Source organism: Mastigoproctus giganteus, chromosome 7 (assembly GCF_048544385.1).
Source record: "Mastigoproctus giganteus isolate SK-2022 chromosome 7, ASM4854438v1, whole genome shotgun sequence".
Taxonomy (NCBI): domain Eukaryota; kingdom Metazoa; phylum Arthropoda; class Arachnida; order Uropygi; family Thelyphonidae; genus Mastigoproctus; species Mastigoproctus giganteus.
In genome coordinates this window covers 35,561,530-35,577,661 of record NC_143581.1, presented here as the reverse complement: position 1 = coordinate 35,577,661, position 16,132 = coordinate 35,561,530, and the positions used below count along the sequence as shown (strand labels likewise).

Genomic DNA, 16,132 nt, shown 5'->3' with positions numbered 1-16,132 from the left:
GCCATTATTAGACCATGTAGTCAAAAGAAAATTAGTACCCAAAATGACAATGTCAAAACTGGTTAAAATTTCAATGGATCAGGCTTACAAAATACACTCCTCTATACCCAGTATAAAGAAACTTTAAATGAAATTGAAAGATTCACTTTCAACATTGAACCATCTCTTTCATATCATAGAGGTAGACCCCCAAAAAAAGTGAGAGAAACTTGGGAGAAGTGGAACAGCCAATATTATACATGGAACCAATTCCTGTATCAGTTGCAAAGAAACAGGATATGCTGAGTCTACTTCGGTACATCCCACCAATCCACCACAGAGTTTTCTGCACTTTGGTTACTGCTAATGACGCTACTGCTGGGGCAAGACAAGATGAAGCAATACCAGATGGTAATGAAGCAGAAGAACAAGAGGGTGAGAGGAATTGAACATTTTTCATGGTTTAATTGTAACTTTTTTTAACATGGTTTAAAAAGACTGGAAGCCAAGTTTTTATGTATTTATACCTGTTTCTGGCTAAAAAATTAATAAAACATTTATGTAGACTAAAAATGTATTATATTTTGAATTTAAAACCATTCTTATTTGAGTTTTTTAATACATTTCATTTTTCATAAGCTGAAATGCAAATCTCTTTCTCCTGTGAAATTAAGAGAAAGTGACTTATACCACTTTACCTCTGAACAGCTCAAATGTCATAGTTCATGAGTAAAAAATCCAATACCACTGCAAGATAACTATCACCATTAACCACTGTTTATTCCAAAAAGAAAGGACTAATTATGCCTCTTTTTCCCAGGGCACACTAGACATTAACTTTAGGGGAATCCCTTTCATATTCTCAGTCTTCTTGTGGTTTCTCTGTCCCTCAAATATGGTGATTAACCTTGCCACTAATGTGAAATGTTGCTTCATCAACATTTCACATTAGACTGTTAAGAGATAAGATGCAATTTTCAATGTTTTCATTAAACTCACAACAGAAAGATAATCTCACATGGTAGTCTTCTGCCAGCAACATTTGATGAAGTTGAATCTTGTAAGGTCACACGTGCAATTCCACACTTAAAAACTTTGTGCACTGTTGCTTTAGGAACACTGAGTTCCAGCTCGCCCATCTTAGTCATTTTCGTAGGCTTTGTTGAAAGCTTTCTCAAAAGATGCCACAGTTTCCTCATTTGATCCAGACCTTCCAATTTGCAACTTATCATTAATAGAACCAATCTCGTTAAACTTCTTCATCCAGTTTGAAACTGAATTTCTGTGTGGTGCTTCCTTTGCATAATGTGTTGTAAATTTTCTTCTAACCACTGATATGGACTTAAGCTCTGAAAGCAAGAGGAGACAGATCACTTTCTATTCTATTGAAAACATCTTTTATAGGGTAGATTAACTGGAAAAAAAAAAAAAAAAAAAAAATACAGTAAATTACCAATGCATTATAGAATGTTTTTATCTTGTATAGAACCAAAAGTTATTGCAGTTTTAAAGCACACAAGAACTTTATGGATATGCTGTGCACAGGTGCTTCTATGTTTTATAATGATGAATATAAATTTTTAATTCAAATTCTATCACACACACTAGACGTCCTCTTAACCAACTTGCCAGATTAACTGGTGCTCCCATTCTTTGTAGCTAGTCATCATACCCTTTTGTTGAATTGTATGCTCCCTGAGAGGTTGTGTCAGTTGTGTTTTTCCAAATCCTGTTTGCATCAACAAAATTATTTGTTATTGTAATTACAGTATGTAATTTAATTAAAGTTTATAAAAATTAATGAAATATGGGTGAAAAAAGAGAGTTGCTGTTTCTGTGAAAACTAAGTTGGATGCTATGGAAAGACTCGATAAAGGTGAGTCTCTAAATTACTGCTGTTGAATTTGGTGTGGATGTGACAACTGTATAAAGGATTGGAAAAAAAATCATAAAAAAATAATCTGAAAGGAATTTCAATCAATTTGTTTTACAAGGGTCATTAATTCCTAATTCCACTTTAAAGATACTGAAATTAGAGATAACAAAGAATGCATGCAAGAAATACACCAAATTACAATCAGTAGATCCATAAAAGTAGAATTAAAGAAAAGGCTTTGGCCTTCCATCAGGCTGATGGTGAAGTAAAAGTGATGGATGGCTTGGTCTTTAGAAAAAATGTCATGGTATTCACGTACTGATTATCTACTAATCAGCCTCTGCTCAAAATTTACAGAAGATTTAAGGTCATTTATCAACAGAAAGAAACTGATTGGAGAAAAACTTGGCAATATGGAAGAAACAGGTCTAAGTTATAATGTTTTACCTAAAAAATAATGGCCAAAGAGTGGAACATGCCATACCACAATACAAAAAATTCAAAGAGACAGCTACCCACAAGGAAACTTGCAACTCACACTGCCACTTTTAGTTGTTGGTAAATCAAGTAATCCTAGAACTTTACAAAAATATAAATTTTTCATCTTTAACAGTTCAACTCACAAAAATCAGAATGGATGGACTCTGCATTATTCAAAGAGTTTTTTTTTTTTTTTGATGAATTTGTGCCACCTATAAAGAAACACTTGAAGAAAATAAATTACCTGCTCTTTAATGGCCTTTATGCCCCATTTTTTGAGTACTTTGTGAGGAACCTAAAAAATAGGATGTTTTTCCCAGTGATTGTAACATTCACGATCTAACCTGGATCAAGGGTTCTACAACATCCAAAGAGACAACACAAGTAAAAGTTTTTGAGTTCAATTTTGGAAAAAATAGAAGACAACTACAGGTCTTAGAGAACAGTTAAAAGTCATCAACATCAAAGATATGTTTACAATGTAGCACTAGCACATAACAAAATTCCAATTCAACATTTACTAAATCTTGGCTCTGGTTTATAACTGAAGAAGAGTTTATTAACTGATTTCAGACAAACTAAAAGTTCAGAAGATTTACAGCAAAAGGCATTCAACAATGTTTTTCAACACAAATTGTCACCAATATGTTCGAAATGAAATTATCAATGTAATATTATTAATAATATCCAAATATGAAGAGGAGACTAACACCAGGGCCCAAAATTTCTCATGCAGCTATAAAAAAATACCCTAGATACAGCTTTACATTATTAGTATTAGCAGCAGAGGTATATGATGCAGGAAAGCAAGCTTATACAGCATCATTTAAAAAAAAAAAAAAAAAAACACTTCCCATTTCACCTATGGATTCATTCTGAAAGTTTGTCTAGTTCTTCCTTGAATTTATTAGCATTAGTAGAGGCATATGATGCAAAAAAACAAGCTTATGCAGCATCATTCAAAAAAAAAAAAAAAAAAACACCATTCCTGTTTCACCCCTCCATTCGTTCCAAATACCTGTCCAGCTCAGCCTTAAATTTATTTAGGCTATCAACTTCCACAACAAAAGATGGAAGTCTGTTCCACAAATCAAGGCTTTATACACCTCAATCAGATCACTTTGCAGGTGCCTAGCCTCCAGACACTGTAATCTGCAAAAATTAAGCCTTTCTTCGTAAGAGCAACTCTTCGTTCCATTCACTAATCTTGCTGCCCTTCTCTGTACTCATTCCAACAGCTCTACATCCTTTCTTAAAATGAGGCCTCCAGAAATGTATACAGTAATCAGGTGTGGCCAACCACTGCTTTATATAAGGGGATAATCACCTCCTTATCTCTGCTAGAAAAATTCCTGTATATCATTGACGAGACACCATGAGCTACTCTTGAAGACCATCTGCACTGCTCAGAAAACTTCATATCTGCCTGCAAAATTACCCCCAGGTCCTTTTCATTCTCTACTACTGTCAGTGTAGTACCACAGAGTTCATACGTTATTCTGGGGTTACTGCTTCCCATATGTAGTACCTTACATTTGTCAATGTTAAACTTCATTTGCAACCTCTCAGCCCATCTGCTCAACTTTTCTAGATCCTGTTGCAGCAGCATACTGTCATTAGTGTCCTAAAAACCCTGCCAACCTTTGTATCATCAGCAAACTTGGACATTAAGCCTAATAAACCATCATCAATATCATTTATAAATACAGAAAACAACAATGGACCCAACACTGAACCCTGAGGGACTCCACTAATAACATTAGTCCACGAAAAGCAGTGTTCATTGATTACCACTCGCTGTGCAGCAATTTGCCTCCAATTAAAGGTGATATTACTGTACACGTTGGCACTAATGACAATAAGAGTAGGAGACCGGCAGAATTACTTAACAAGTACAGGTCACCGATGAAAAAAAGCCGTGAATTAGGGTTGGATTTGAAAGTGTCTGCAATTCTGTCCAGACACGATAGGAGGGAGTATATGATGAGATCCTTGTCGATCAATTTAGCCCTGGAGAGACTGTGCACGGCTCAAGGGGTAGAGTTTTTCTCAGCCTGGTATGTGCTTGTTAAAAGGATAAATTACCCCCAGCTCTTTTTTATTCTCTACAACACTGAGCGTACCACACACTTGGCACATTTCTCTGGGGTTACTGCTACCCATATGCAGTACTTTGCAGTTTAGAAAGGGTGCGAGAATATTTGCTGATGCTATCGAGGCAGTGTTAGGTGGGTCGGAAAACTGCTAGTTTGGGGGGGGTGGATACATGGACTAATAGATTAACAGCAGCCGCTGGCAGAGGTGAAAGTGATTCTTGCACTGCTTCTATTGGAATGAGCAGCCTGGAAAACAAGAATGCAGGGTATTTCAGAGACTGCTAAATGAATGTATGCATATGTTTTAATTTAAAATAAAATCTAGAGGTACATATGCATACTTTTTATGATTTCTCAATTTAACCAACATTTTCGAATAACTATTGGTCTCAATCACATCAAACAAGAGGGCTTCTGTATACATAATAAAAGTGGGGTTAATTTCAATGCAAGAATTTAAATAATTTGAAAATTGTAAACATCTCTGCTTTAGATTTCAGGTTTAAGGATACTTTGATAAAATAAACAAAATTTCAAGGCTCGATTAAAGATGGTTAATTCAACCAATAGATGCATGCAATTAAATTAATGCCTACAGTTGCACTGAGATATAACTCAGCAACCTTTAATGCTGACTTTAGGCAAATACAGCCTGTACTCTGATTCAAACTAAGCTGACACCACTGAGAAAGCCACAGTCTCATTGAACAACAAATGTTATAATTTATTGATATACCCTGCTTCTATCTGTAGTTGCATAGCATATCACAGTCTGGTTTTTTTTTTTTTTTTTTTTCCAATACAAGAAAAATATAAATTTAAAAATATGCATTAATATATACAGGGCGGGTCTCGGTAAATAGTACAAAAGAAAAAGGCAATAGTCAGAAATGATGCATGGCTACACAAAATTTATTTATGGCTATTACTGATACACCAAAAACCATGTTTATGTCTTGAATATAACATCTAGCAAATGGCCTCCATCAGCGTTGATGCATTTCTGCAAGCGCTCCCGGAAGTTCCTCATGACATCCTGAATCATTTCCTGGGGGAATGGCCTCAATCTCTTCTGGGAATGCCGTCTTCAAATCCCCAATACTGTGTACCCACTGGGAGAAAACTTTGTCTTTGAGATATCCCCAAAGAAAAAAGTCTGGGGCTGTCAGGTCTGGAGACCTAGCCGGCCACGGGACATCCTTAAATCGTGAGCTCAGTCGATGTGAAAAGAACTGCTTCAGCTTAGCCATCATGGTATGGGCTGTGTGGGCTGTAGTCCCATCTTGCTGGAATCATGTCATGTGGAGAATACCTTTTCTCCATACTTCCGTAATGAAAATGTTCTCAAACATGTTCCCATAGTGCTTGGCATTGACAGTCACTGTGTGTTCTTCATAGTCTTCAAAAAAATATGGCCCGACAATGCCTGTGGAAACTCCGATTGCACACCACACAATGACCTTTGGGCTACTGTGGGGTTTTTCATGAAGAAGGTGCGGGTTGCTGTCTGCCCAGGGAAGTTTTGCTTATTCACAAACCCATTAAGATGAAAGTTTGCTTCATCAGACATAACCAGAGACTTGAAAATCAACTCATCCTGCTCCAATATCTCAAGGAATTTTGTGCAGAAGTCTTGCCTGATCACTTTATCTGCCGGCCATAGCTCTTGAACAACTTGCAGTTTGTACGGTTGGAACTTTAAATAAAATTCCAGAATCCGACACAGGGAACTGCGACAAGTGCAGTGCCTTTGCATGGCGATGAACCAATTGCTGGGGACTTTGTTGCAGAGCCTCACAGACTCAATCGACATTGTTAGGCGTATGCACTGTCTTTTGGGGCCCCTCATGCTTCTTATCGGTGACTGAACCTGTTTGTCGCCACTGTTTCACCCACCTCGATATTGTCCTTCTGTCAGGAACATGGGAATGGCGGTCGTTTCCATGGTGCAACTCACGCTGCACAGATATAACACTATTCTCACGCATTTAGGCCTCCACAGCCTAAATATGCACCTGCACCAGCCAATGACTCATGGCGTGTTCAGGTTGGGCATGTCAGGTGATGCCTGACATGCCCAACTTGATGCCTGGCATGCCCAATACTTTTGTGTTCAGGTTGGGCATGCATGTCAGGTGATGCCAACACACTTTCCTATCTGCAAGGTTGCCACTTGTTATTGTACTATTTACCGAGACACACCTTGTATTTAGAAAAGTTTATATTAAACATTATTATTTGTAATATTTGTTCAGTACTAAATTAAAACAAGTTAGTTAATGTACACAATGCATAGCAAATAATAATAATTTATGATTTATTTTAAAAAATGGGCAAAAAGACTTTTAGACATGACCTGAGAGCATTTTGTTTTTGCACTTCTGACATAGTGCCCATTCATTCTTCCAACCAGCACATGGGAACAAACATAATATGGTGCTTTTGCTACAGTATATTATGAATAGTCTATATCATATGTATATTATATACATATGATATAGTCTATGTAATATGTATATTATGGACAGTCTATGTGATTTGTATATTATGGATAATCTATGTGAAAAAAATAAGTTGCCAGATTTCTATTGGTTAGATTTTAATGAAATTTGGGAAGGCTCAAATTGTTTTAAACGAGCCAAAATACAAAATTTCATGAAAATCCATCCACTAAGAGTTGAATTATTACATGCAGTTAGATGGACAGATAAAGAAATAATAATTGCTGGATTTCTACTGGCCTAATTTTAATGAATTTTGGAATGGATTGATAAATCTTTTAAAATGGCCCAAATATAAAATTTTATGGAAATCCACTATTAGGAGTTGAGTTATTAAATATGGACAGATGGACATGGAGAAGACAATATGCACATTAGACATACACTGAGTGATCACTGAATTATGACCATCTACCTAATACATCGTAGGTCCTCCTTTTGCCCTCAGTACAGCAGCTATCTGACGTGGCATTGATTCAACAAGATGTCGGAAGGTTCGGGAGGTATGGCTAACCAAGCTGTGTGTAATGCGGTCAGCAATGTAGGTATGGAGGTGATTGGTGTATCCAGACGCCTGATATGCTTTTCCATAGTGTCCCACAAGTGCTCTATGGAATTGATATCAGGGGAGTTTGCAGGTCAAGCAATATGCTGGAAGTCAGAACTGTGTTCCTCAAACCATTCCTGCACAACAAGTGCCTGATGGTTCGGCACATTGTCATTTTCGAAGACACCATCGGCATTCGGGAAAAAGTGTAACATAGCGGGGTGTACACAGTCAGCAAGCAGTTGATGATAGCAGACACCACTCATACATTGTTCCACATGCACCAGGGGGTCCATGTTCCTGTCAGTGAAATATGCCCCACACCATACAACCACCTCCACTGGCCTGCACTTTTGATACCATGCATGATGGATCAAAAGCCTCATGTCATTGATGCCAAATCCATACATGACCATCCACGGTGTGGAGTAAATAAGGTGACTCATCCGACCAGCACACCTTCTTCCAGTCTTCTAACGTCCAACTCGCATGTTCTTTGCACCAGGCGAGTCTTTTATGCTGATGAACCTTGGTTAGGAGAGGATGCCGTAGGCGTCGTCTGCTGGTGTAGCCCATACGTGCGACACCTGGTCATGCCAGATATTGTTCCAGATTGGCCCATGTATTGGGTAGTCAACTCTTCAACAGTGCTGCACCTTTCGCCTGTACAAGTTGTCGGACCTCGCACTCACCTCTAACATCAAACTTTTGCTGACCATTGCAATTTTGCCATCAGGTAGTTGTTTGACCACTTTGATGCCAGTCCTGGTACACTTTAACTACAGCGGCTCTTGAACACACCACCAGTTCAGCCGTTTGGGAAATCGAGGCACTAGCTCATCAAGCTCCCACACACTGTCCTTTATCAAAGTCCGATAAATCCTTCCTTTTACCCATCACACTCGGAATTTTATTATCTACTGAACCACTGACACCTTATCTATGCTACATAGGTCAACTAACTCCGTACTGTTGTACCTCAACAGGTCAAATTCAGTACTCTCGTACTGAATGCAATCCATTAACCACGTGGTCAACAGGTCGTATTCAGTTTTCATAGGGTTGTATTAGCATATACACTGAGTGTATATGCTAATACAACTAAAAAAAAAAAATAAAAAAAAAAATAATGTGGGGGGGGGTTGAGTGTAGTGCTGAATCCTATCCCAATGTTGAAGAGAAAGGATATCAAATAAAATTAACTGGAAAAAAAGGTGTCTAATGTTATTAATACCATTAAACAATTTTTTTTTTGTATGTCAGAGTATTACATAAAACAGGTTAAACTGAGCTTTTCTTTGATGTCAACTTAGGGTGAAACAGAGTATAGTATTAGGCATTAAATATACATATATCTTTTGTGTTTAATTGGAACTTTTCTTCCATAGGCTTGACTGCTCACTTATTCAATACGTATTCAAAAATTGTTACATACTATCTTTAAATTATTTCAATAACTGCACTGAAAATGTAAAATAAAAAAAAATAATAAATATCTACCTCATCAATAGTTCTGTGCAACCTTTTACTGTATGGTTTTGTGCCAAAAGTATTTTTAGTCTCTTCATCAGAGGGAAAAGACAATGGGCCAATCACTTCATTCATTCCATACTGCTTAATCTGCGAGTATGCCATTTTTGTTACTTTCTTTAAATCATCCTCAGCACCTACATACGTCATTAGGATGTACATTATTAAGGTATTATATATTTCAGCAATATTCAGTTACTTTTAAATACCATTTAGCTATTCTGAAAAAGTCAATAAATATTTTATAACTTTATGCCTATAAATAAATATTACGATGTCTCTAAATTCATATTTCTGTGTATAGGATGATTCAAAAAGAAGTCAACAATTTGAAAAGTCAGAGAAATTAAAATTTACTTTTTTTTTATTATTGGAGCATACACAGATGGACAGATAACTCTGAAGGTTTTATATGATAATAATATATCTATATAAGTTACAGTAAAATGTAGTATACTATCATCGGCAAAACTATGGATAAAATATGCATTCAATAGGGAAGTAATTAATATTCAGAAAAAAGACTGGATAGGTGAAAGAACAGACTTGGAGAATTCCAGCATTTACTTATTAGTATTTATCATCACAGTGATAAATACTAATTCACCTTCTGCAGAAATGCTATATAAATGATGCCACAGAACATAATAAGTCAATAGCAGAATTAAAAAATGTTATTTTAGCACAGCAACAGTCAGCTTCCTGAATCAATTTTTGGGAATAAAAATATTGACCACTTGATAATTGCAATAATAAAATACTGGACTCACAAAAGAAGCATCCATTCTAAGATGAAGCAAGGAGAACATGCATTGAAGAACAAAATTTTCAGGCAGAATGTGTTAAATAAAATAACAAGGCTGATGCTGCTGCTGTTTTGAATTTTAGGAGCATTAGCAACTAAGGCCATATTGCTCTGTGAAAATGCGGTGATCATTCCCTGACCTTTCCGCATCCTCCGTATTTGGTGGTGACGGGCTCGAACCCCGGTCTAATCAAGAAGCATGTGCTACGCACCGTTGCTCCTTCCCACCTGGCTATGGAGGCGCCTGACAAGACTGAAAATTACACCATAAACTAACTGGAATTAAACAAAATTAACATTAGTAGTGGCATATGATGCAGGAAAGCAAGTTTATACAGCATCAGCCAAAAAAAAAAAAAAAACCCCTTCCCATTTCACCCATCCATTCACTCTAAAGGTCTGTCTAGTTCTCCTTGAATTTATTAAGCTGTCAACTTCCACAACGATGGATGTAAGTTTGTTCTAGCAATCAACTACCCCCCTGGCTAAAGGCAAATTTCCACACATCTATTCTACAACCGTCTTTCCTCAATTTGAATTTGTATCCCCTCAGGTAATCTTGGCAAGAGGAAGAATCCTATCAGAACTCAGTTTGCTCAAACCATTCATGGCCTTAAACACCTCAATTACCTCACAGGTGCTTAATCTCCAGACACTGCAATTTGCAAAACTTAAGCCTTTCTTTGCAAGAGCAACTCGTTGTTCCATTCACCAATTTCGTTGTCCTTCTCTGTACTCATTCCAGCAGCTCTACATCCTTCCTAAAATTGATAGCAGTGTATTGTAATCTCCACAATGGAACGTCATGTTTCATAACACAAAGGAAATGAATAAATTTGATTTGAATTAAACTAGGTTTGAAAGTTACAGTCAGGAAGATGACCAAATAATGATACCACAGCCAATAACAGGTAAAGTGAGTTGCTTTAAAAATATCAAAAGAAATGAATAAATTTGATTTGAATTTGACTAGGTCTGAGAGATACAGTCAGGAAGAAGACCAAATAAAAAATCTATAGCCAAGAGCAAGTAAATTTAGTTGCTATAAAAATATCAAAAAAAAAAAAATAAATAAAATTTTCATTACTGAAAGCCAAGACATTTAATAAGATCAAGAAGCCAGTAAAGCTTTAGAAACAAAGTTGTTTTTATCAGTGCACGGATGATTGTTGCAATGCTAATTTCAAGACGCTATACCCTAATTGCCAGCAGTAAACGGGTACTAATTTAAAAACTTTGTATCATTCAAAGTTGTCATACAAAAAACATAACACATCTCACCCTAATGCTAGTGATAATTAGATAATGAAAATAATATGAGTTATAGAATCATTAATACTATCAACATTAAAAAAAAGGAAATATGACAATCTTAAAGGCAGTTTTTCTTTTTCTTAAATAAAAAGGAAGATTCCATAACCTGATTTGGTTGGGATAATTTTAACATTACGAAAACTTTTTTATTTTTGTTGCTCAGAGCAAAACTGTAAATACAACTATTAGTTGTATTTACAGTTTTGCTCTGAGCAACAAAAATAAAAAAGTTTTCGTAATGAATCCAGAGCACGTAGGCCTTTTTTACTAATTTTAACATTGCGACTTTCATATCTCTATAACATAGATATCTGAAAGTTGTGTGAGTGGCCACATGGCCATTTCATTAGATGTATCTACTTAACAGTGGATTCCCCATTTAGCTTGGATTCATAGCATGAACTCTATGAGGTATTAAAAATGTGCAATGGGGATGCTGATCCAAGCTGATTCAATGGCTTCCCACAGTTACTGAAAACTGTCTGGTTGTGGATTATTCAAATAACAGTACAACTTTGGTAACTGAAGAAGCATTTCAGAATGCACAATTCATCATGGCTTGTCAATGATAAGGTATCACAGCTAATGACCAAACTGAGTTCTGCTCTTGTCAGCAGATAACAAGAAGGCATGGTTACAATAAGCTCAGAAGCACCATTGGACAATAGAGGATTGGAAAAATGCTGCTTGCCTGGTCTGACAAATCCCTGTTTCTGCTGTTACCAGAATATGACGATGAGTCTTTGGAACCATCCTGCCAGGTATCAACAACTCAGGCTAGTGGTGACAATATAGTGGTTTGGAGCATGTTTTCATGGTGCACTTTGTGCCCCTTGATACCACTGGAGCAGCATATGGTTGTCCAAGGTTACCTGGAAAGTGTTTCCAACCAGGTGCATCCCCTGGTGGCTGCAGTGTAGCCATCTGCTAATGGGTTTTTCCAACAGGATAATGTATCAAAAAGCCAGAATTGTACAGAATTGTATCAGACTTGTCACAAAGACTCTCTTAACAAAACCACATTGTGACTTTCTTATAATATAATTATTATCAAGGTGATCCTAAATTACATCTATAATCTTAGAATTCTCAGAGATCTATAGCTTGGTTCACTCTTAGAATCACAACAGTGTATGGATGAGATATTTGCATATTTTGAATCTCCTAGTGCCTCAGATGAGATATTTGCACATTTTGAATCTCCTGGTGCCTCAGATGAGATATTTGCACATTTTGAATCTCCTGGTGCCTCAAGATGCTTCTATTATTACATAAAAGGGTGTATATAATAATGCCGGCATCTTTTTGCTAATCTCTTCCCATTCTTCTCAAGATGGCTGCCAAAACAGTTGTGATCTTTCCTTTGCACTCTCTATTCTAACACTTAAAGAAAAACACACTCTTCCTTTGTAGTGAATAATATTACTTAAAGCAATATATTAAATCATCACAAGTAGTTAACTTCCAAAAGATACAAAAATAGGTGTTAGTAAAAGTCGACATCTGAATTTATGTCCAGTGTGTGTGTGTACAGCTCATTGTGGCAATATAAATCAGTCCAATATATCAGGCTTCTATTCACTATTTTCTTATATGCTATCATATTTCTACCTGTATATATATATATATATATATATATATATATATATACACACACACACAGGTAGTTCTCTCTTTTCTTCAAGTATCAAGCATCAACAAAATCGAAAATATTAACATTAATTACGAAAAATGAATGTTAAACATTCATAAATACAGCATTTCAAACCACACATGTAGCTATACAATACAGTGTACCCTGCTTTACGATATTAATCCGTTACCATCGTATTGCAAAAATATCGTAATATGAACTCAATAACACATTATTTTTTTGGTAATTCATTCCACGACCTCAGAAGTTCAAATTTTTGCTATATAACTCCCTAAAAGGTTGTTTTTATATTGTAAATTGTATTAGTTACAAATTCAAATCACTACACTTTCATTGCACTACACTTTCATCGTTATCGTATGTTACAAGAACCAATTTTGAACGGCTTTGTGATATTTTTCTAAAGCACATTTCTGGAAGTCACAACCATAAAACAATAAAAACAATTTGCACTTTCCGGTTTATTGGGCTTTTCTGTTACTGCAAGCAATTATAAACGGGTGGTCAACTGGATGTTATTGCATTTATGAAAATACTGATAGCTGGAATTGTGTGGGTTTTTATGTTATTATGGTGAAATGTGTTTGCCCTTTACTGAAATCTTCAATCGTATAAAAAAACAAATAAATTTTAAGAACCTTCTCTTCATTCCTTTTTTTTAAGCTTCATAAACTTGTTACTCCACACAAATCGTGTTAGTTGCAATCTGTGCGTTCTGTTAAAAAATGCTTATGCATGCTATTGAATTTTATGAAGAAAAGAGAAGATTATCTTGGAAACAAATGCTTCTTGAAGGGTTTCTGTTGTTGTTTGTTATTTAGGAGCATTAGCAACTAAGGCCATATTGCTCTGGGGATATGCAGTGGTCATTCCCTGACCTTTCCGCATCCTCTGTATTTGGTGGGCATGGGCTCGAACCCCGGTCTAATCAAGAAGCATGTGCTACGCACTGCTGCTCCTGCCCACCTGGCTACAGAGGCGCCGAAGCATTTCTGAAGAAGACGACTCCTTGTGCAACACACCAAGCTGAGCCAATAATGAGTGATCGACGAGCGTGCATTTAATCGATGATGATGATGAAGAATAAACATTCTTCAAAATATTTGTAAGTCATAAATAATTTCTTTATTATTATAATTTGCTTGATTTTACAGGCTACGTTTTCATTTCTTTGGATAAATCAATCATTGTTTAAACATAAACTAATTAGCCAACTAATTTCATTGTTGATAACGTAACCCCTATTTTTAACAATATGTCTATGTGAAATAAATTCCTGCTTTACGAGCGCACGCTAGGAACGAATTAACTCTTAAAGTCGAGAACTACCTGCGTATGTATATATGTGAGGTGCAACCAAACAGTTTAAGGGTGGAACAAATATTTGGGAAATGATGAAAAGTAAAAGTTATTTGGATAGATCTTCTTCAAAGTGACATCCTTGACACTGTATACACTGATTCCAAAACTGCAAGGAAGGCCTGAGGTTTTGCTGTATTAGCAGGGAAAAAAAAAAAAAAAACTATTTGACTCACTTCACTTAGGCAGCCCACATAATGAAGTCTTTCCTCTTGCTAATCTCACCAGATGTTTGTTTGTTGTTTGTTTGTTATTTGGTTTTTAGGAGCATTAGCAACTAAGGCCATATTGCTCCGGGATATGCGGTGGTCATTCCCTGACCTTTCCGTATCCTCCGTATTTGGTGGTGACGGGCTCGAACCCCGGTCTAATCAAGAAGCGTGTGCTACGCACTGCTGCTCCTTCCCACCTGGCTATGGAGGCGCCGCTCACCAGATGCATTGATAATCATTGATAATTGAATGTCAAGAGCAACTCAAGCAACTGCTTGAGTTGCTCTTGACATTCAATCCCACCAAGTGTGTAATTATCTTGGGTTTGCTTTTCCAAAGTGTAAGACCTTGCATTCTGCCATATTAAAAGATAGTTGACACTTTATTGAACAATATCCTGTAGAGATAGGGATTGTTTGTTTGTTTATTTGGTTTTTAGGAGCATTAGCAACTAAGGCCATATTGCTCCGGGATATGCGGTGGTCATTCCCTGACTTTTCCGCATCCTCCGTATTTGGTGGTGACGGGCTCGAACCCCGGTCTGATCAAGAAGCGTGTGCTACGCACTGCTGCTCCTTCCCACCTACGGAGGCGCCCTAGAGATAGGGAAATTGCAATCCTACTATATAAAGCAAATGTAAGACTGCATCTAGAATACTGTATTCAAGTATTGAGACCTCATCTGAAGAAAGATAGTGAGTGTCTTGAAAAGGTCTAAAGATGGGCAACCCACATAGTCACACTGCCAAAAGGGCAGCTGTATGTGGAAAGACAGATTATGCGGACTACAGAGCTTGGCAACTGAGGACCTCAGAGGGGACCTGATTGAGGTTTAATGCTCTGAGAGGGGTTTGTAAAATTAATGAAGGAATTTTCACTGTTATAAAGAATTCCAGAACTAGGGGCCATAAATTCAAATCATAGAGGAAGAGGTTTTTACTAGATTGTAGGATGTTTTCCTTTAGCCAGCAAGTTACTGATTACTGAAACAAGTTGCCTCCCCAGTAGAGGAGGCTGATAGTTTGAAAAAATTCAAAGATCAAGTGGACAGTTACTACGTGCGGAGGGAAGCAAGTAATTTGTATTTTTTTATTTACTATTTGTTTTTGTTTTTCTTTTTTTTGGCTAGTGCAGCAAAAGTCTGTCTTCCTTATGCTATATGGTTAATACTAATACTTTTCTGACTGTCACTGAAGTCAATCTTGAAAGCTGTGCTTGGGGCAGTTTATCTACTCTGCTGATCTTGATATCACCTGAAAATTTTGACATGCCCTCTATCTTTTCAGTGATGTCTTTTAACAAGAGTGGTCACAGTAACAATCCTTGGGGAATCCCACTTCTTCTGTTAGCCCAATCTTAAGAATAGCCATTAATTGCAACCATTTGTCTCCTGCCCTGTAGCCATCCTGCAATCCATTTAAGGATTTTTCCTGTGATTCCAATATGTTCAAACTTAGACAGTAACCTCTCAAGGAGGACTGTCAAATGCTTTGCTGAAATCTTACATTATTTTTCCTTGGCCAAATTTAACAGAAAAGTTTGGTGAAAGTTAAGTTGCTATTGATATTTCCAAGGCTTTTCATCATATTTCGCATAAAGGTCAAAGAAGCACCCATCTAATGGATTGCCACCTGTTTTTAGCAATTGGGCAGACAGTTTTCTATCTGATTGCATGCTGTGGATGATGGGGGATAGCTCTCTTTCTTTTAACTTCTCAACTGACACTGATGTTCCCCAAGATTCAGTATTTTCTTCCACTCTTTTCCATTTATATATATT

General features: G+C 36.7%; 1 protein-coding gene across 4 annotated transcripts in view; it reads right to left on the bottom strand.

The window, feature by feature from the left end:
• The window catches only part of Spg7 (SPG7 matrix AAA peptidase subunit, paraplegin), a 300,063-nt gene that overhangs the window by 16,747 nt on the left and 267,184 nt on the right, over positions 1 to 16,132 (bottom strand). For all 4 annotated transcript variants that reach the window (XM_090377613.1, XM_090377614.1, XM_090377612.1 and 1 more), the window contains one exon: positions 8,980 to 9,146. In XM_090377613.1, the coding sequence (XP_090233739.1) occupies positions 8,980 to 9,146 (167 nt within the window). The remainder of the gene's footprint in view (positions 1 to 8,979; positions 9,147 to 16,132) is intronic.